The following is a 23030-nucleotide window of genomic DNA, read 5'->3' as shown; positions in this document are numbered from 1 at the left end:
GCAGAACATTCCATTTCATACACATGTGTACCTCCAATGCGATTTGAAGTTCTGACTCTTCGTTGTTAAGCATCTATCAATGTATATTTAAAACAATGAAACATTTTACTTTGTTCGAAGTTACCATCTTTTTCTATCTAATTTCAGCATGTTCCAGAAAGCCAACGATGTTGTTTCAATGCAGAAGTCATTTACAGAAGGCTCCAGGTATGAACAGATTGATTTAGCTAAAATGCTGAGGTGCATCATCACTATTTTTTACACTCGTATAGGGCCACAAATAGATACTTCATCATTACTGGTAGCACTCTCACCTGAGTCAGAAAGTTGTGGGTTCAAGTCCCATTTCAGTGCTGTACTGAGGGAGTGCTGTACTGCCGGAGATGCCGTTGTTTGGATGAGGCGTTAGAACAAAACCCTGTCTGCCCTTTTAGGTGGATGTAAACGATCCCATGACATTATTTCGAAGAAGAGCCAAGGGAGTTATCCCCGTGTCCTGACCAACATTTATGCCTCAGTCAACACCACTAAAACATTATCTGGTCATTAATACATTGATGAATGTGAGACCTTGCTGTGTGCAAATTGGCTGGCATGTTTCCTACATTATACCTCAAAAAGTACTTCATAGGCTGTAAAGCGCTTTGGAAGTTCCCGAGTTTGTGAAAGGTGCTATATAAATGTAAATCTTACTTTTCATTTTATGTTCTTTCATTTGCATAATTTATTCACTTGTTTGAATTTTGCTGCTCTAGTCAGTGTGTAACCTGTCTCAGTTAGTGCTCTGAAAGTTGGATGTTGGCTGTCCTGGATTATCCCATACATCGATAAATGTTCATTAATTTGATTGTGAATTATGGATCCCAAGAGTTTTCCTACGAATTACATTCGAATAACTTATTCATCTTTCTCTGCCTGATGCTTTATTGACTATTTTTCCATTCTGCTGATCAGTGTTGTCCTGGGACCTGTTTTCCATGTTCCAATGTGGCTTCTACCACATAACTTTAGATTAGAGGAAGCACCACTGGAAGAGCTGAGCAGAATTCACCAGCACTTGAAACTGGCGGGGAGATAAAAATTAAAAAAGACCAATGCATTACTCAACCATTTAAAAAGAATGTGCTATGAAAGCAGATTTTTGTTTAGATATTTCACGTTCATTTTGTTGCATGTATATACTTCCTTGTCCAAAACAAGCACTCTGAACAAACAGTTGCTCAGCTGTTTAAAATGCTGGTGAATGCTGCGCATAATGTTGGTTTTGGTTAAGGATAGAAAATTGACAAGTGGATTGGGAGAAAAAAGAAACATAAGCGCAACATTAAAATATATAGGCTTGTTGATTTTTTGTTATCTATAGCATGCTGGTACAAATATGCTGTCACCGAGTTCTCACCAGCAATATCTTGGTGCTCACTATTAACCAGAAGATTAACTGGACCAGCTGTATCAACACCATGGCTGCAAGAGCAGGACAGAGGCTGGGTACTCTGCTATGAGTGGTTCACATAAGACCATACGGCCCCTCGAGCCTGCTCTGCCATTTAATATGATCATGGCTGACCCGATCATGGACTCAGGTCCACTTCCCTGCCCGCTCCCCATAACTCCTTATTCCCTTATCATTTAAGAAACTGTTTATTTCTGTCTTAAATTTATTCAATGTCCCAGCTTCCACAGCTCTCTAAGGCGGCGAATTCCACAGATTTACAACCCTCTGAAAGAAAAAATTTCTCTTCATCTCAGTTTTAAATGGGCGGCCCCTTATTCTAAGTTCTAGTCTCCCCTATCAGTGGAAACATCCTCTCTGCATCCACTTTGACAAGCCCCCTCATAATCTTATACGTTTCGATAAGATCACCTCTCATTCTTCTGAATTCCAATGAGTTGAGGCCCAACCTACTCAACCTTTCCTCATAAGTCAACCCCCTCATCTCCAGAATCAACCTCGTGAACCTTCTCTGAACTGACTCCAAAGCAAGTATATCCTTTCGTAAATATGAAAACCAAAACTGCATGCAATATTCCAGGTATTCACCGCCTGAACCTTCCAATATCTACAAGGCTTATGTCAGGAGTGTGATGGAATATTCACCACTCACCTGGTACAGCCACAACAACACTCAAGAAACTTGATGTCATCCAGTACAGAGCAGTTTGCTGGCCACAGAACTCAACGGTTCTAAGACCACTGCTTTTCTTGATATATATTAATGACTTGGACGTGAGTGTACAGAGCACAATTTCAAAATTTGCAGATGACACGAAACGTGGAAGTATAATGAGGAGAGTAATAGACTTTAGGAAGACATAGACAGGCTGGTGAAATGGGCAGACACATGGCAGATGAAATTTAACACAGAAAAGGGTGAAGTGATACATTTTGGTAAAAAGAATGAGGAGAGGGCAGAAACTAAATGCTACAATCCTAAAGGGGGTGCACGGACAGAGAGACTTAGCGGGTATGTGTGCACAAATTGTTGAAGGTGGCAGGACAGAAAACAGGAAACAATAGACCAGTTATAGAACCAGTGGATGTGGTGTATTTGGACTTCCAGAAGGCATTTGACAAGGTGCCACATAAAAGGTTACTGCACAAGATAAAAGATCACGGGGTTGGGGGTAATATATTAGCATGGATAGAGGATTGGCTAATGAACAGAGAGTAGAGATAATGGTTCATTCTCAGGTTGGCAATCAGTCACCAGTGGGGTGCCGCAGGATCAGTGCTGGGACCCCAACTATTTACAATCTATATTAACGACTTGGAGAAAGGGACTGAGTATAACGTAGCCAAGTTTGCCGACGATACAAAGATGGGAGGAAAAGCAATGTGTGAGGAGGACACACAAAATCTGCAAAAGGACATAGACAGGTTAATTGGGCAAAAATTTGGCAGATAGAGTATAATTGGAAAGTGTGATGTCATGCACTTTGGCAGAAAAAAATAAAAGAGCAAGTTATTATTTAAATGGAGAAAGATTGCAAAGTGCTGCAGTACAGCGGGACCGGAAGGCACTTGTGCATGAAACACAAAAGGATAGTATGCAGGTACAGCAAGTGATCAGGAAGGCCAATGGAATCTTGGCCTTTATTGCAAAGGGATGGAGTATAAAAGCAGGGAAGTCTTGCTACAGTTCTACAGGGTATTGGTGAGGCCACACCTGGAATACTGCGTGCAGTTTTGGTTTCCATATTTACGAAAGGATTTAGTTGCTTTGGAGGCAATTCAGAGAAGGTTCATTAGGTTGATTCCAGAGGTGAGGGGGTTGACTTATGAGGAAAGGTTGAGTAGGTTGGGCCTCTACTCATTGGAATTCAGAAGAATGAGAGGTGATCTTATTGAAACGTATAAGATTATGAGGGGGCTTGACAAGGTGGATGCAGAGAGGATGTTTCCGCTGATAGGGGAGACTAGAACTAGAGGGCATAATCTTAGAATAAGGGGCCGCTCATTTAAAACTGAGATGAAGAGAAATTTCTTCTCTGAGAGTTGTGTGTCTGTGGAATTCGCTGCCTCAGAGAACTGAGGAAGCTGGGACACTGAATAAGTTTAAGACAGAAATAGACAGTTTCTTAAACGGTAAGGGAATAAGGGGTTATGGAGAGTGGGTAGCGAAGTGGAGCTGAGTCCATGACCGGATCAGCCATGATCGTATTAAATGGCAGAGCAGGCTCAGGGGGCCTTATGGCCTTCTCCTGCTCCTATTTCTTATGTTCTTATCCTAACATCTGTCACTGTGACTAGTGGGGTGCCACAGGGATCAGTGCAGGTGCCTCAACTTTTTACAATTTAAATGAATGACTTGGATGAAGGGACTGAGTGTAATATAGTCAAATTTTCTGACGATACAAAGATAGGTGGGAAAGCAAGTTGTGAGGGGGATGCAAAGAATCTACAAAGGGATATAGATAGGCTCAGTGAGTGCAAATATTTGGCAGATACATACATAGAAACATAGAAACATGATGGAGTATAATGTGGGAAAATGTGAGGTTATCCACTTTGATAGGAAAAATAAAAAAGCTAATTATTATTTAAATGGGGAGAGATTACAAAATGCGGTGGTACAGAGGGATCTGGGGGTCCTTGTACATAAAACACAAAAAGTTAGCATGCAGGTACAGCAGCTAATTAGGAAGGCAAATGGAATGTTGTCCTTTATTGCAAGGAGTCAAAGGCAGAGTCTCGATTAAGGAGATCTTCGAAGTGCTCCTTCCAGCAGGTCCTGACTGCCTCGGTGTCCTTGATGAGTGTCTCCCTGTTCTTGGCCAGCAGTGGAGTGGGGCCTTGGGTGCTTGTGCCACAGGTGGACTTGACTGCGTTGAAGAATCCTCGCACATCATGGCTGTCGGTCAGCTGCTGAATCTCCTGTGCTTTCTCTACCTACCATTTAGGTAGTGGGTTTTTTGTTGAACCTCGGCCCTTGAGCCCTCTGTAGAGCTGCTTTGCTGCTCCCAAGTTGGGTTGTTTTAGGTTCAAAAATGTCCTGCGCTTGCGATTTATTGGCTCTTGGATCTCCTGGTCATTCTCATCAAACCAGTCCTGGTGTTTCCTGGTTGAGTGACCGAGCGTCTCTTCGCGGGCATTGATTATGGTGGCCTGGAGGGCAGGCCAAGCCCTGTGGGCATTCTGCGCCTCGCGGTTATCAAGGGTAGCCAGGTTAGCAGTGAGGCACTGGCTATGTCGGGCTCTCTTAGCTGGGTCTTTGAATGCCTCAGCATTGATTTTTTTGCGGCACTACTTCTGTTGCCATCGCCGCTTTGGAACTATGTTGATGATGGAATGAATTAGGCGGTGGTCCATCCAGCAGTCGTCAGCTCCTGTCATGGCGCGGGTGATGCGCACATCCTTGTGATCCCTGGCTCGAATGCTGACATAGTCGAGCAGGTGCCAGTGTTTGGAGCGAGGGTGTTGCCACGATGCCTTATACTTGTCCCTCTGGTGGAACATGGTGTTAGTGATGACAAGGTTGTGTTCTAGGCATTTTGTTAGAAGCAGGGTACCGCTGGAGTTGGTTTTCCCTATCCCCTCTCTGCCGATCACACCTCCCCAGAGGTCTGTGTCCTTTCCGACTCAGGCGTTGAAGTCACCGAGGACGATCAGTTTGTCGTCCGTAGGGACGTGGGACAGGGATTGTTCAAGGCTGGAGTAAAATCCCTCTTTGGCCTCATCTGTTGTGGCGTATCTGGTGCACTGGTTCTGGGATAGGGTGAGTCATTCACTCATCCCGCAGGAGAAGTCTCTGAGGCAATCGACCAGGTTGTACCTGATAGCGAAACTGACTCCGTGGACGCGCCGTTCTTTCTCTGGTTTGCCTTTCCAGAAGAAGGTATAACCTCCATCTTGTTCTTTGAGCTGGCTTTCCCCTGCCTGCCGGGTCTCACTTAGGGCGGCGATGTCAACATCGCAGCGTCTGAGTTCCCGGGCAAAGATGGCGGTGCAGCGTTCTGGTCTGTCGCTGTTGGAGTTATCCACGAGGGTCCTGACGTTCCAGGTCCTGAACTTCATTTTGAAGGGTGGAAGATGCCCGTGCGTGAGTTCTTTTAACGTGGGGTAGCCATTTCACACCGGCTACTACATGGGCTTAGTAGAGCAAGGTCTTGGTCCAGTGGCAAGGGGGTCCAAGACGACTGGAGACCAGGCACTGCTGTATGAGCCTAGTTGCCTGCGGCGAGATGGAACCGTAAGCTCAGTGCTGAGCAGCACTCTTCGGTGAGGTGGTGTGAAAACCGAGGCCTGGCTGAGGGTAGGCATTGGGAAAGTCAGAGGTCCACATTGTGGGAGGAGGAAATGTCAAATAGATCAGAGTTACCACAGCTATTGTGCACACCACGTGCTTGACAGTGATTCCGCCATTGAGGGTGGCCAGCGGCCAGGCTGTCGCTGAAGGGGTGAAGGCCAGGATGTCGCCGGTGGAGTGAAGTCCAGGACGTCGTCGGAGGGTTGCAGGCTCGTGCATGAGGGCGAGGAGTGAAAATAAGGCCCAAACTTGAGATTGGAGCTGGTCAAAGGCTCACCGCATTTGAGATCGCCGGAGCTGAGTCAGCCAGTGCGGAGCGTGAGTCCATTTAGAGGACACTTCGTAGTAGAGAGGTCGACCTGGAAGGCAAGTCGTGATTGGGGGTGGGCAGTGGGCCCTTGCAGCACGGGTTTTAGGGGTAGGAGAGTATTTTGGGGGGTCAAAGTTAGAGCCAGACGGGGCTTCGACAGTGGGAGTGGAAGGTTAGGGAGAGATAGTTGAAGGATGGCAGCAGATGGCCAGAGGGAAGGATTGTTCGGGGTGAGCTCCCTAGGGAGCTGCTATCCCATCCGCCATCTTGGAGATAGACTGATTGGAGAGGAGATGCACTCGGGGAACTCATGCATTACCTGCCTTGTCCTCCTCTTCTGTCTGATGGATCATTCTGTCTCTGGTTACGCACTCTTTAGCTGTGGGGTGACCACCTCCTGAAACGTGCTATTCACGAAATTCTCAGCCTCATGGATGCACCGCAGTGACGCCAGCTGCTGCTCAAGTTAGAAACCCGGAGCTCGAGCTCCTCCAGCTGACGACACTTTCGGCACATGTGGTTGTCCAGGACACGGGAAGTGCCCTGGATTTCCCACATAGCACAGCATGTGCATTCCGTGGGACTGAGCTGCCCTGCCATGCCTCGACCTAATAGACTATGAACTTCCTGAGCAGAAATAAATCAAGCCGTAAAAAAACACTCACCAGCTACTCACCAATCAGCTCCTTCCTATGTGCCGACGTCACTTTAGGTTTTTTATTCTGAAGTCACTCTTTCAAATTCTGCCTGTGTTGAGTTGCTCTGCTCCCTCTCAGGAGGAAGAGAGAAAACACGGAATTATAGACCCAGTCAGCCTGACATCAGTAGCGGGGAAAATGTTGAAATCAATTATTAAAGATGTAATAGCAGCGTATTTGGAAAGCAGTGACAGGATCGGTCCAAGTCAGCATGGATTTATGAAAGGGAAATCATGCTTGACAAATCTTCTAGAATTTTTTGACGATGTAACTAGTAGAGTGGACAAGGGGGACCCAGTGGATGTGGTGTATTTAGACTTTCAAAAGGATTTTGACAAGGTCCCACACAAGAGATTAGTGTGTAAAATTAAAGCACATGGTATTGGGGGTAATGTATTGACGTGGATCGAGAACTGGTTGGCAGACAGAAAGCAAAGAGTAGGAATTTCAGAATGGCAGGCAGTGACTAGTGGCGTACCGCAAGGTTCAGTGCTAGGACCCCAGCTATTTACACTGTACATTAATGATTTAGACAAAGGAATTGAATGTAATATCTCCAAGTTTGCAGATGACACTAAGCTGGGTGGCAGTGTGAGCTGTGAGGAGGATGCTAAGAGGCTGCAGGGTGACTTGGGCAAATGCATGGCAGATGCGGTATAATGTAGATAAATGTGAGATTATCCACTTTAGTGGTAAAAATAGGAAGGCACAATATTATCTGAATGGTGACAGATTAGTAAAAGGGGAGCTGCAACGAGACCTGGGTGTCATGGTACATCAGTCATTGAAAGTTGGCATACAGGTACAACAGGCGGTGAAGAAGGCAAATGGCATGTTGACCTTCATAGCGAGAGGATTTGAGTATAGGAGCAGGGATGTCTTACTACAGTTGTACAGGGCCTTGGTGAGGCCACACCTTGAATATTGTGTACAGTTTTGGTCTCCTAATCTGAGGAAAGACATTCTTGCTATTGAGGGATTGCAGCGATGATTCACCAGACTGATTCCCGGGATGACAGGACTGACATATGAAGAAACACTGGATCGATTAAGCTTCGATTCACTGGAATTTAGAAGAATGAGAGGAGATCTCATAGAAACATATAAAATTCTGACTGGATTGGACAGGTTAGATGCAGGAAGAATGTTCCCGATGTTGGGGAAGTCCAGAACCAGGGTTCACAGTCTCAGGATAAGGTAAGCCATTTAGTACCGAGATGAGGAGAAACTTCTTCACTCAGAGAATTGTGAACCTGTGGCATTCTCTACCACAGAAAGTTGTTGAGGCCAGTTCGTTAGATATATTCAAAAGGGAGTTAGATGTGGCCTTAGGGCTAAAGGGATGAAGGGATATGGAGAGAAAGCAGGAATGGGGTACTGAAGGGCATAATCAGCCATGATCATATTGAATGGTGGTACAGGCTCGAAGAGTCGAATGGCCTATTCCTGCACCTATTTTCTATGTTTCTATGTCCTCTGCTCTCGGGCCTCCTCTGTTGCGTTCTTTATCTTGCTCTTGCTCCCAGCTCTGGTCCCTCTAAGGTCCGCTGCCTCTGCTCTTGGAGAGGTTTGGAACCGTCACATGACCAATTATACTTTAGCAGCAATTGCAATTATTTTTAACACCTAACATTTCAGCTGTTTAAGCACAAAATCTGCCTAATCTGGAAACTCAGTTTGGTGGTGTTAGTCAACTTTTATGTTGGTGGATATCTTAATGCCATGGAATATTTTGGTGGATAGCAGGAAATCCACAATGAAGACCCAGATACTAGTTTGGAAAGCAAGCTCAATTGCAGGAAAATGTTAAAAGAAAAGGAGAGTTACCAATAAGAATTTGAAAGAAAGGCCTGTGTGGAAATCCAGCATAAATGGTGGAACATGAGTGATCGAGTGGTGCTGGCGGAAAAATAAACTGCCAGAATAACAAGGGCAAATAAGTAATTGATTTTTGGGTTAATATGGTTCAAATGGGAGAAAAATATAGCAAACATTTGTTTTAATTTATGGGGGCGAAATTGATCGTCTGCCCATTTCTCGGTGGTATGTTGGCCGGGTACCACTGGGGTAGATTGTGCGCAATTTTTGGCAATTTTTTCTCGGCGGTATGCCGAGCGGAGTGCAGGCGACGGTGTGTAGGGGGTGAATCATTTTCACTCAGGAATCTTCAGGTCCCGAGTTGTGCGCACGCGCATGCTGCTGCGAAGCTCCGCCTCCCGAGAGGCACTGATGAGAATGTACAGAGACTGCTGGCCTGAGAGCGATGTGCAAGTATGTGGGGTGGGGGGGAATCGCTGCTGTGGGAGGAGCTACCTGTGAAGATGGACCGCTACTTGGTGGGGGGGGGTGGGGGGGCGGGTGGAGATTGCTACTTGGTGGAGGGAGGGGGGAGATCGCTACTTGGGGTGGGGGGGGCGGGGGGAGAGAGAGATCGCTGCTTGAGGGGGGTGGGGGGAGAGAAGCGAGAGATCGCTGCTTGAGAGGTGGGAGGGGATCGCTGCTTGGGGGGAAGGTCGCTACTTGGAAGGGCGGGGGGGAGATCGTTGCTTGCGGGAGGGGTGGAGATTGCTGTGGGGGGCGGGGGGGTGGGGGAGACTGGGGGTTGGGGGAAGCGAGAGAGATTTTTAAAAAATTTACAGATAAAGATGCATACCGCTGACTGAAGATCAACTTAAAACCACTTTTCCAGGGTGGTCTGCAGGGTCGGCGATATGTCGGTGGTAAGTGATCAATTTGTCAATTTTGCCACGAATGAATTTTCTGCCGGCCGGTGTATCGGTATTTTTCGATCAATTTGCTGATTTTGGGCGGTATGTCCACCAATTTCGGGCCCTATATATTTACATAGAAACATAGAAAATAGGTGCAGGAATAGGCCATTCGGCCCTTTGAGCCTGCACCACCATTCAATATGATCATGGCTGATCATGCAACTTCAGTACCCCATTCCTGGTTTCTCTCCATACCCCATGATCCCTTTAGCCGTAAGGGCCACATCTAACTCCCTTTTGAATATATCTAACGAACTGGCCTCAACAACTTTCTGTGGTAGAGAATTCCACAGGTTCACCACTCTCTGGGTGAAGAAATTTCTCCTCATCTCGGTTCTAAATGGCTTACCCCTAATCCTTAGACTGTGACCCCTGGTTCTGGACTTCCCCAACATCGGGAACATTCTTCCTGCATCTAACCTATCCAATCCTGTCAGAATTTTATATGTTTCTGTGAGATCCCCTCTCATTCTTCTAAATTCCAGTGAATATAAGCCTAGTCGATCCAGTCTTTCTTCATATGTCAGTCCTGCCATCCTGGGAATCAGTCTGGTGAACCTTCGCTGCACTCCCTCAATAGCAAGAATGTCCTTCCTCAGATTAGGAGACCAAAACTGAACACAATATTCAAAGTGTGGCCTCACCAAGGCCCTGTACAACAGTAGTAAGACCTTCCTGCTCCTATACTCAAATCCTCTCGCTATGAAGGCCAACATGCCATTTGCCTTCTTCACTGCCTGTTGTACCTGTATGCCAACTTTCAATGACTGATGTACCAGGTCTCGTTGCACCTCTTCTTTTCCTAATCTGTCACCATTCAGATAATATTCTGCCTTCCTGTTTTTGCTACCAAAGTGGTATACAGCACAGAAACAGGACATTTGGCCTTTATGTTCCACTCAAGCCTCCACCCATCTTTCCTCATGTAAATCTATCAACATAACCCTCTATTCCCTTCTCCCTCATATGCTTGTCTAGCCTCCACTTAACGGCATCTATACTATTCACTTCAACCACTCCCTGTGGTAGTGAGTTCCACATTTTCATCACTCTTCTGAATTCCCTATTTGATTTCTTGATGACTATTCGATGTTAATGGCTTCTAGTTTAGCTCTTCCCCACAAGTGGAAAACCTCTCTCTGTATCTACTCTATCAAAACCTTTCATGATTTTAAAGACCTCTATTTGGTCACCCCTCAGCCTTCACTTTTCAAGAGAAAAGAGACCCAGCCTGTTCATCCTTTTCTGATGTATAAGAACATAAGAAATAGGAGCAGGAATTGGCCATTTGACCACTCGAGCCTGCTCTGCCATTCAATAAGATCATGGCTGATCTGATCATGGACTCAGCTCCACTTCACTGTCTGCACATCATAACCCTTTACTCCCTTATCGCTCAAAAATCTGCCTCTCTCTGCTTTAAATATATTCAATGACCCAGCCTCCATATCTCTCTGGGGCAGAGAATTCCATAGATTTACAACTCTGAGAGAAGAATTTTCTCCTCATCTCACTTTTAAACGGGCTGCCTCTAATTCTAAGACTATATCCCCTCGTTTTAGTTTCCCCTATGAGTGGAATTATCTTCTCTGCATCCACCTTGTCAAGTCCCCTCATTATCTTATATGTTTCGATAAGATCACCTCTCATTCTTCTGAACTCCTATGTGTATAGGCTCAACCTATCTTCATAAGTCAACCCCCTTTTCTCTGGAATCAACCGAGTGAACCTTCTCTGAACAGCCTCCAATGCAAGTATATCCTTCCCTAAATATGGAGACCAAAACTATACGCAGTACTCCAGGTGTATTCTAACCAAGGTTCAATACAAGTTTAGCATAACTTCTCTATTTTTCAATTCAATCACTCTAGAAATAAACCAGAGTGCTTGGTTAGCTTCTTTTATTGCCTTGTTAACCTGTGTTGCTAATTTTAGTGATTAGTGTATTTGTACTCCTAGATCCCTTTGCTCCTCTACCCCATTTAGATTCATATTTTTCATATGACCTCCCTATTTTTCTTATCAAAATGTAATATCTCATAATTAACCATGTTGATATTCATTTGCTAATTATATGCCCATCGTGCAAGTTTGTTAATGTCTTCCTGTAATTTGTAACAGTCCTCCTCAGTATTCACTATCCCCCCATTTGGTGTCATCTACAAATTTAGTAATTGTGTTTTTGATTCTGAATCGTTAATACAAATTGTGAACAACAGTGGTCCCAGCACTGATCTCTGTGGAACACCACTTCCCACCTTCTGCCACTGTGAATAGCTACCTTTTAGCCCTACTCTCTGCTTTCCGTCTTGAAGCCAGCTAGTTATCCATTCTGCTACTTGGCCCCGACTCCACTTTCTCTGACCTTATTCATTAGTCTATTATGTGATACCTTATCGAAGGCCTTTTGAAAATCTAGATAAATTACATCTACGGCATTACCCTTATCTACTCTCTCTGTTACCTCTTCAAAAAATTCAATGAGGTTGGTCAAGCAAGACTCCTTTTTGAAATCCATGCTGACTACATTCATTATATTTTTAGTTTCTAGATGTTCGATGTACTCCTTTAGTAGGGATTCCATTATTTTTCCTATCACCAATGTTAAACTCACTGGTCTATAGTTCCATGGACATGTCTATCTCCCTTCATAAATATAGCTATTACGTTAGCTATCCACCAGTCCTCTGGCACTATACCATTTTCTAATGAATTATTAAATATGTGCAGTAATGCCTCCTGCTATCTCTTCCCTAGATTCTTTTAAAATGCACAGATGTAATCCATCTGGAACACAGGTTTTATCCTCTGAGTTTGATTAGTTTATTTAATGCTTCTCTTCATTTTATTTTAAATGCATTTATCTAATTTCTAATCTCATCATCCAATGTCATATCCACCCTGTTCTGGATCCCTGGTAAGTACTGAAGCCAAGTAATTGTTTAATATTTCTGTCATCTCTCTATCCTGTCCCTCTCTTCGTGGCCCTAGTCCCATCCCGACTTTCCTATTTTTTTTATTTATGTGCTTATAAAAATTTTACTATTTTGTTTTATGTTCCTTGATAATTTAATTTCATAGTTCCTTTTTGCCTTCCTCATTGTTTTTTTGACTTCTCTCCTAATCACTTTGTATTCTACCTTGTTGTACTCTCCGCACTGTCCATGTACTTAGTGTATGTATCTTTCCTTGCCCTCAGTTTTTCCCTTGTGTCTTTATTCATCCATGGTATCTCTTTAGTGTTTCGTTTGTTCTTGTTTTTAAGTGGAATATATTTTTCCTGGCCTCTGCTCAACACCATTTTAAATGGTTCCCACTGATGTTATACATCATTGTTTTCCAATATTGTTGTCCATTTTATTTTCCCAAGTTCCATTCACAAAATCGGCTTTTTTCCAATCTGTTACCCTGGTCTTCGTCATACTTATTTCCTTCTCAATTATTATCTTAAAGCGTATTATATTATGGTCACTATTACCGAGATGTTCCCCTACTTGTACTTTTATCTGCTCTGGTTCATTCCCCATTACTAGCTCCAATAACGAATCCTCCCTTGTAGGGTTTCTTCCAAATTAAGTTAGAAAGGAGTCCTGTACACATTGTAGGAATCCCATTCCCTTTACCTGTTTACCTACCTCTTCTGGCCAATTATTATCAGGGGTGTTGAAATCCCCCATGATTATTACTCTATGTTTTTACTTATTTCCCTAATTTGTTTGCATATTTCTTCCTCCGCCTCCATTCCACTATTAGGTGGTCTGTAGACTACCCATATTGATCCATTATTATCTTTTATCTCTATCCACATGGATTCTATTTCTGTTTTATTGATAGCTATATCACTTTTTTCTACTGCCATTACGTTATCCCTAATTAGTACAGCTACTCTCCTCCCCTTTTCCCTTTCTACCTTTTTAAAATGTGTTATAACCTGCAATGTTTAATTTCCAGTTCTGATGTTTCTGTGGCCATGTCTCCGTAATTGCTACTATGTCTGGTTTCTTGCATTGTGTTATTGCCTCCAGTTCCCCAGTTTTATTATGGACACTGTCATGCAAAATTCACGCTGTCTGATAATCAACATGATTGAAGCGCTGAGTCCAGCACTGAAACCCTGCTGGTAGGCTCAGCAGACAGCCCAATTTCATGGGAAGTGTGATTTTTATTTCAAGGTAGCCTGCAGTGTGAAATGCAGTCTGCACTTCTTAAAGGGGAGGTGCTTTCTGAAAGAAGCATCTCATTGTTCGTGTAGCAAAGGGAAGTGGACGGTACCTATGGCTCAATGGGGCAGAGAAAGGGCACCTCAGTTTTCTGATGTAGCACTGGAGGCCGAAGTGCAGGGGGTCAAAAGGAGGAGACAGGCACTCTACGCGCAGGAGGCCCTCCAGACAGACTGTAACAAGGCAGTAGGAGTAGATTGCTGAAGCGGTCAGTACCACCAGTCTTTCCCCCAGGACCTGGATTCAGTGCCAAAAGAAGTTTAATGACCTCACATGAGTGGTCAAGGTCTCTGAATGCATCTTCAAATGCCATATCCCACCAACAGCACCTCAAGCCTCTCACACTGCCCAATGCACCACACTCCCATCACTCACCTACCAACAATCTGTCAATCAGAGCTCATACCTCACAATCATAGCTTCACCTCACCCTCACACACTTATCACTTTTGCAAGCCTCATACCCACCTCTCACACCTTGCACACAATGCCAGCTATTCAACCATGACAGGCACATCACCCAAACACACTACTCCACACTCACTGACCCACTTCCCTTTCTCTTGCAGGCTAAGGTGGCACATAACCGTTACCAGCAGTAGTTAACAGGCAGGGGCAGGCATGGCTGCGGAACCTGACCCAGCTGGAGGAGACACTGCTGGATATCATTGGAAGAGCCGTCATTGAGGCTGTGACAATTGGCAAGGCTGAAAGCATTGATAATGATGATATGCTCATACCTAATCCTCCCTCTCACATCCCACTCCTCCTTCATTCCACAATCTCTTCTCACTTGCAAGCTATTGATGGTGTAAGCATGCAAATCTTGCTTTCCTTCACTCCCCTCACCACTTGTGCCTTTCTCCTTTCAGAGTCCCAAGATCTCCAACCAGCCTAACCTGTACAGGAAGAACATGAGGAGGAGAGTGATAGAGAAGAAGAGACAATGTCACTCGATCTGATACTAGTAGGCGCCAGCTCAGAAAATGGCACTGCACATACTTTAGAGGGTAGGAGAGAGACGGAATCTACATGTGGCCTACAGCCTGGGCAGTGGGAAAGGATAGTGCAGGTGCCAGCTATCCGGAGGATGAGTTTGCACACGAATTCTACTGCAAAGAAGTCAGATGAGGACTTCGATGGGGCAGCCTCCAGAAGAAGGGTGATGGGCATGCACACATGGCTCATGAGGTTGGGAGTAATAGATTAGCATGGATAGAGGATTGGTTAAAAGACAGAAAACAGAGTAGGGATAAACAGATCAATTCCTGGTTAGCCACAAGGATCTGTGCTGGGGCCTCAGCTATTTACAATCTGTATTAATGATTTGCATGAAGGGACCGAGTGCAATGTATCCATGTTTGCTGACGATACAAAGCTAGGTGGGAAAGTAAGCTGTGAGGAGGACATACAGGTTAAGTGAGTGAGAAATAAGGTGGCCGATGGAGTCGTCATCATAGGCAGTCCCTTGGAATCGAGGACGACTTGCTTCCACTCCTGGTGAGTTCTTTGGTGGCTGAACAGTCGAATACGAGAGCCACAAACTCTGTCACAGGTGGGACAGACAGTCATTGAGGGAAAGGATGGGTGGGACTGGTTTGCTGGATGCTCCTTCTGCTGCCTGCGCTTGACCTCTTCACGCTCTCAGCATTGAGACTCTAAGTGCTCAACCCCGCCCCCCGGGTGCACTTTCTCCACTTAGGGCGGTCTTTGGCCAGGGACTCCCAGGTGTCAGTGGTGATGTAGCACTTTATCAGGAAGGCTTTGAGGGTGTTCTTTTAACATTTCCGCTGCCCACCTATGGCTTGTTTGCCGTGAAGGAGCTCCGCATATAGCACTTGCTTTGGCAGTCTCGTGTCTGGCATGCGAATTCTGTGGCCTGCCCAGCGAAGCTGATCGAGTGTGGTCAGTGCTTCAATGCTGGGGATGTTAGCCTGGACGAGGACACTGATGTTGGTGCGCTTGCCCTCCCAAGGGATTTGCAGGATCTTGCAGAGTCATCGTTGGTGATATTTCTTCAGCGACTTGAGGTGTCTTCTGTACATCGAACATGCCTCTGAGCCATACAGGTGAGCAGGTATTACTACAGTCCTTTGACCATGAGCTTGGTGGTAGATTTGAGGGCCTGGTCTTCGAACACTCTTTTACTCAGGCGGCCGAAGGCTGCATTGGCGCACTGGAGGCGATGTTGAATCTCCGCATCAATGTCTGCATTTCTTGATAAGAGGCTCCCGAGATATGGGAAATGGTCCACGTTGTCGAGGGCCACGCTGTGGATCTTGATGACTGGGGTGCAGTACTGTGCGGCGAGGACAGGCTGGTGGAGGACCTTTTTCTTACGGATGTTTAGCATAAGGCCCATACTTTCATATGCCTCAGTAAATACATCGACTATATCCTGGAGTTCAGCCTCAGAATGTACGCAGGCGCAGGCATCATCCGCGTACTGCAGCTCAACGACCGAAGTTGGGGTGATCTTGAACCTGGCTGGAGGCGGTGTAGGTTAAACAGCTTCCCACTGGTTCTGTAGTTTAGTTCCACTCCAACGGGGAGCTTATTAACTGCGAGATGGAGCATGGCAGCGAGGAAGATTGAGAAGAGGGTTGCAGCGATAATGCAGCCCTGTTTGACCCCCATCCGGACATGGATTGGGTCTGTAATGGTTCCGTTGATGAGGATCATGGCCTGCATGTCGTCGTGGAGCAAGCGAAGGATGTTGACAAACTTTTGGAGGCATCCGATGTGAGGTATTCACTTTGGTAGGAAGAACAGAATCTTTTTTAAAAGGTAAGAAACTATTAAATGTTGATGTTCAGAGAAATGTAGTTGTCCTTGTGCAGGAAACACAGAAAGTTAGCATTCAGGTCCAGCAAGCAATTAGGAACATGGGGCCCAATTTCCCCAATTATCTGCGCCGTTTTTTTGGCGTGCACCATTTTTTTTTGAGTAATTGGAATTCTCCAAGTCCCAAAGTTTCTGCGCCAACTTAATTCACTTAGGTACGATTTTTTTAGGCTATGATATTTTTGTGTCATAGGGGACATAACCTGATGTCTGTTTCAGTTTTTGAGATTTAAGCAAGTTTGGCCAACTTACATTTTCTTAGGACGGAGTATGTGACCACTCCAAAAAAACCTTCTGGGCACTTAACAAAAATCAGCGCACATTACAAAATTGTTTTCAGCCAAAATTTTGGAGGGAGTGAAGCATCATAAATTTTTAAGTCAAAAGGGCGAAATTGTAAATGTGTCTCCTCACCGGGCTCGAGAGTCGGAGCGTCGGCCGGCAGAATCGCTCCCTCGCCCGGACACTGGTTCAGGGCTCGGCTTCACTAGAAGGTGGTGGGGGGGGGAGGCGGGTGGAAGTCGGGCCCGAGAGCGGGCTGCCATGGGGCCCGAGAGCGGGCAGTCGCGAGCAGACAGGGAGAGAGAGCGAGTGAGGCTGGGGGGGCGGGGGGGCGGGAGAGGGAGAGAGAGAGAGCGAGGCTGGGTGGAGAGGGAGAGAGTAAGGCTGGGGGGAGAGGGAAAGAGTGTGAGATTGGCGGGGGGGGGCGGGGGGGGAGTGAGAGAGAGAGAGAGAGAGGCGGGGTGGGGAGGGGTGGCAGACGGGAGAGACACAGGTGGGGGCGGGGGGGATCGGAGGGGAGAAAGTGAACTCGGAAGATGGATCACGTTCTTCCAACCCCCTATTAGGGACATCGGAGTGGATGATACCCAGAAGTCACGACACTGTCACTATTCACTTCATACCCAATAAACCTGTTAACAATCCATACACAATGTCTGCCTCATCTATGGGAGGTGACGGGGGAAGATGCACTTGCGCTGGGGTAAGGCTCTTCGACTGAGAGAGGCATGCACTTGGACAGGGGTAAGGCACTTTGGCTGGTCCTTGCTGTCTTCTGGGGAGCTCTGTCCTGTCACTTCAGGAAGTCAAAGTGGATCGAGTTACACTTTGCAAAGTCAGTGAGACCTTGGGATGGGCGGTTCCAGTTACACATTCCTGTGAAACTTCAGGATGTGGCTTATTCGCTAAGTGGACCAATCATAGACAAAGGGTGGAGCATGGTGGCCATTTCTGAAGTACAAATAAGCACATCCTTTAATTATGGGGGCAATATTGACAACGCCATACCTTGTGCCAGCCTTCTGCATGATGGTGCTGCGGAGGAGAAGATTGATTAGACAGCATCACCTGAGGAATCCCAGAGCACGTAGGATGATGGGCAGGAGGCCTTACCCACATTGGGTATATCAAGACAGGCGTTCATACCTGCACCTTAGTAAGGCAGACTGTGTGAGAAGCTTGCATTTCTGACACGACATGCATCGCATCATGGCAGTTAATGCTAGATACCTTGGGAGCACCCATGATGCGTTCATCCTATGCAAGAGCGCTATATCTGCCATGTTTCAGCAGCAGCCAGAAGGGCAGAGTTGGCTGCTGGGGGACAAAGGGTATGGCTCGCCACCTGGCTTATGACTCCACTATGCGTAACCATGACGGAAGCTGAGTGGGAATACAACATGTCGCACATTGCGACGCGCAGCATAATAGAGAGGACCATTGGCATCTTGAAGCAGCGTTTCCGATGCCTGGACCATTCCGAAGGCTACTTGCAATACTGCCCTGAGATTGTCGGTCAGTTCAATGTTGTCTGCTGCATGCTGCACAACTTAGCCATCATGAAGCAGCAGCAGCTGGTAGTAGAAGACCCACCTGAGGTGAGAGTGGCAGATGATGATGAGGAAGATGCAGATGACGAGGACGAGGAAGCTATGCAATTACCTGAATCCGGAGCACGACAGCGGAGGAGGGTGCGCCGTCATGCCCCTTTAACGATTGCTCAAACTTTAAGATCACTTACAAACTTTAAGATCACTTACAAACTTTTAAACTTATCACTTACAAAAAACTTTTAATTTGAGAACAGTTACAACAGTAACAACAATAATAACAACAACGGCTGCACCCATCCCTCCTCCACCTTATTCTAAGTCCGCCCACTGTGCTTGGTCTTGGTGACTCCACCCCTGTCTACTGGCGGTGGCGCAGCGTTTCTCGGGTTGGTACCAAGCTTATTCTCTCGAGCATCTTGGGTAATGCGCACTTTTTGTTCGGGGGCGTGGACAGGCGGTAATGTGAAAGGCCCGGCTTAGGCCTCTTCAGAGGTTGGTCTGGTGATTGGAGTGGGAGCGACAGTTGAGTCCATCAGTGGCTGCGTGTTCCCTTATTGCAGCAGCTACCTGTAACATTCCTTTCCTCGTGCTCCGCCAGCGTCTCAGCTACCTGCAACATTCCCTCCCTAATGTTCACCGACAGTGTATCAGCTACTTGCGATATTCCGTCTCTAATGTGCCCGCACAGTGTTCCCGTTTCTCGCGAGAGTGTTGTTACTTCTCCCGACATTCCCGATACCTCATCACCCACCCCACCGGAGTGATCGTGTAAGGTCAATGCTCTCCGCACTCATTGCCATCATCTGAACTACATGTGTTACATCCTGCATCTCAAGTGAGTGCTGTCGAGCTCTCCTTCCCCTCCTCACCCTGGGTGTGGCTTGCTGCACCCCACTGGGACCCGCAGCCTCGGACAGTGGGACCCTGGGTGTGGCTCGCTGCACCCCACTGGAACCTGCAGCCTCGGACAGTGTGAAACTATGAAATGTCCCAACTCGCACCACTCAGGAAAGGGGCTGGCACCTCAATGGATGGCACCAGCACCTCTTCCAGAGTGAGTACAAGAGTGGGGGTTTCATCCTCACCCTCACCCCCATGCTCTTGGTCTGGAAGGTCGGATTGGAAGATGTTCTCCTCTTCAGGCTCGTCCGCGTCTGAATAATCTTCTGCGTTGGCTTCAGTGTCGTCAGGATTGGCCTCAAGTTCTGCAAAATAACACAGAACCGACAAATGGTTAGCAGCAGAGGAGGGGACAGGGTGGGTGGCATGAGTAGGCTCACACAGCATAGGCAGCAGGCTCATTTGAAGGACCACAATGAATGATAGCACATTGCATCAACCGAAACATAGCTGACGGAGACATCCCTATGAACCAAAGCATGGCTAGCCCTCGCAAAGTCAGACTGTGGAATTTGCAGGACTTACCCTCTCCCTCGAGTGTGGGCCCAGCTTGTGCAGTGATGGTTGCTTTTCTCCAGACAGGACCTATCAAAGCAGCGATCCTCCCTTCCACGGGTGTCAGAGGGTGCAAATTTGCCAGGTCTCCTCCTCTTCGAGTTCTCTCTTTGGTTGTGTGCCACCTTCCTCTGCAAAGATGAAAATATAACTTTTTATAGAGGGTGTCTTTCTGCTGGGTGGGACATACACATTTACAATTGCAATTCCAGTGAATAAATGAAAATATTACTTGTACTAACTGCTTGACCAAGGTCCTGCCACTTTTTGCACTGGCCTCCAAGTGTGAGCTGTGAGGAGGATGCTAAGAGGCTGCAGGGTGACTTGGACAGGTTAGGTGAATAGGCAAATGTATGGCAGATGCGGTATAATGTAGATAAATGTGAGGTTATCCACTTTGGTGGCAAAAACAGGAAGGCAGAATATTATCTGAATGGGGACAGATTAGGAAAAGGGGATGTGCAACAAGACCTGGGTGTCATGGTACATCAGTCATTGAAAGTTGGCACGCAGGTACAGCAGGCGGTGTAAAAGGCAAATGGCATGTTGGCCTTCATAGCGAGAGGATTTGAGTATAGGAGCAGGGAGATCATACTGCAGTTGTACAGTGCCTTGGTGAGACCACACCTTGAATATTGTGTACAGTTTTAGTCTCCTCATCTGAGGAAGGATAGTCTTGCTATTGAGGGAGTGCAGCGAAGGTTCACCAGACTAATTCCCGGAATGGCAGGACTGATATATGAGGAAAGACTGGATCAACTAGGCTTATATTCATTGGAATTTAGTAGAATGAGAGGGGATCTCATAGAAACATATAAAATTCTGACAGGATTGGACAGGTTAGATGCAGGAAGAATGTTCCCGTTATTGGGGAAGTCCAGAACCAGGAGTCACAGTCTAAGGATAAGGGGTAAGCCATTTAGGACCGAGATGAGGAGAAACTTCTTTGCTCAGAGAATTGTGAACCTGTGGAATTCTCTACCACAGAAAGTTGTTGAGGTCAATTCGTTAGATATATTCAAAAGGGAGTTAGATGTGGCCCTTACGGCTAAAGGGATCAAGGGGTATGGAGAGAAAGCAGGAATGGGGTACTGAAGTTGCATGATCATATTTTCTATGTTTCTAGGAACAAGAAAAGGCCATTCTATCCCTCGAGCCCATATCCCTTAATACCTTTGCTTAACAACAAGCTATAAATCTCCAATTTAAAATTGATCAAGCATCAATTGCCGTTTGCGGAAGAGAGTACCAAACCTCTACCACCAGTGTTTCCTAATTTCACTCCTGAAAGGTCTGGCTCTAATTATTAGACTATGCCCCCTAGTCAAATAATCCCCAATAATCCCCAGCAAAAATAATTTCTCTGTATCCTCCCTATCTATCCTCCTTAATATCCTGAAAGCTTCGATCAGATCATCCCTTAACCTTCTAAATTCTAAGGAATACAAGCCTAATTTGTGTAGTCTCTCCTCATAACTTAAGCTTTGAAGTCCGGGTATCATTCTCGCAAGGAACGGCGGTCGGGAGCAGCGTGGAGCGCAGGTCGGGAGCAGCGTGGAACGCAGGTCGGGAGCAGTGTGGAGCGCTGGTCGGGAGCGGCGTGGAGCGCAGGTCGGGAATGGCGTGGAGCGGAGGTCAGGAGCGGAGGTCGGGAGCAGCGTGGAGCGCAGGTCGGAATCTGCGTGGAGCGGGGGTCGGGACCGGCGAGGAGAGCACGGATAAGGCACAGAGGAGCAGAGAGGTCGGAGCCCAGAGCTAGAGCAGCATGGAGAAGACCAAGGGAAGGCGCAGCACGGGCCGATCGTGAGGCTCACATTGCGTACTATGAATTCCACATAGAGAGATGTCCTGTGGTAAGGAGGAAAGGAGGACAGTAGAAGAATGTTTAAGTTTGTGTGTATTTATTGGCACATGCGGCGGAGCCTGGTCTCCAGTCATCTTGGATCCCGTTATCACTGGACCAAGACCTAGCTCCGTCAAGCCCATGTGGTGGCTAGTGTATAACGGCCACCCCATGTTAAAAGAATTCACGCACAGGCATCTTCCACCTGAATACTCATTTTTAGTGTGGAAGCAAGTCATCCTTGACCTCAAAGGACTGCTTATGATGATGATGATTCTGGTAAACCTGCACTGCAATCCCTCCAAGCAAACACATCCTTCCTAAGGTGTGGTGCCCAGAACTGCTCACGGTATTCCAGGTGTGGTCAAACCAGGGTTTTGTAAAGCTGCAACATAACTTCTACCCCTTTGTACTCTAATCCTCTAGATATAAAGGCCAGGATTCCATTTGCCTTTTTGATTATTTTCTGTACATGTTCATGACATTTTAATGATCTATGTACCTGAACCCCCAAGTTTCTTTGGGCATCCACTGTTTTTAGGTTTTTGATCCTCTTTAAGTTCAAAATGGACAACCTCACATTTGCTTACATTGAATTCCATCTGCCACAGCTTTGCCCATTCCCTTAACCTATCAATATCCCTTTGTAATTTTATGCGTTCATCTACACTGCTTACAATACCACCTATCTTTGTTTCATCGGCAAATTTGGATATATGACTTTCTATGCCATGAATATTTTGAATAGTTGAGGCCCCAATACAGATTTCTATGGGACTAGTCACATCCTGCTAATTTGAGTACAGGTGTATCGTCAAGAATCCGGAGTTCCGGACTCCGGGACGATCGGTGGCAGGGCCGTCCAGGATCTGTAAAATGTTCCAGAAACCGGACCCTGCCGACTTCAGGGCCTCGTCGCTGCCCGGCCTCGCCTCACCGCCGCTGCCCTTACTTCGAGGCTGACTCACCCAACAACTTCCTTGGTGGGGCCCCGCCCGACGACCTATTCAGCGGGGTCCCGTCCAACGCGAACAGGGGATGGGCCATTTAGGACTGTGATGAGGAGGACTTTCTTCAGAGGGTTGTGAATCTTTGAAATACTCTACCCCAAAGGACTGTGGATGCTGAGTCGTTGAGTATATTCAAGGCTGAAATCAATAGATTTTTGGAATCTAGCGATATGGGGATCAGGCGGGAAAGTGGAGTTAAGGTCGAAGATCAGCCATGATCTTATTGAATGGCAGAGTCGGCTCGATGGCCTGCTGTGTCAGCTGTGGGTAACACTCTCGCATCTGAGTCAATAGGTT

The 23030-nt window shown here is 46.5% G+C and overlaps 1 protein-coding gene across 1 annotated transcript in view; it reads left to right on the top strand.

Moving 5' to 3' along the window:
* spidr (scaffold protein involved in DNA repair) overlaps positions 1 to 23030 on the top strand; it is a 451063-nt gene that overhangs the window by 362037 nt on the left and 65996 nt on the right. Inside the window, exon 14 of the mRNA XM_070892572.1 lies at positions 148 to 207. Coding sequence (XP_070748673.1) covers positions 148 to 207 — 60 coding nt within the window. The remainder of the gene's footprint in view (positions 1 to 147; positions 208 to 23030) is intronic.

This window comes from Pristiophorus japonicus, chromosome 1 (assembly GCF_044704955.1).
Source record: "Pristiophorus japonicus isolate sPriJap1 chromosome 1, sPriJap1.hap1, whole genome shotgun sequence".
In the NCBI taxonomy this organism is placed as follows: Eukaryota; Metazoa; Chordata; class Chondrichthyes; family Pristiophoridae; genus Pristiophorus; species Pristiophorus japonicus.
The sequence above is the reverse complement of the archived record's forward strand: the minus strand, read 5'-3'. Positions and strand labels throughout refer to the sequence as shown.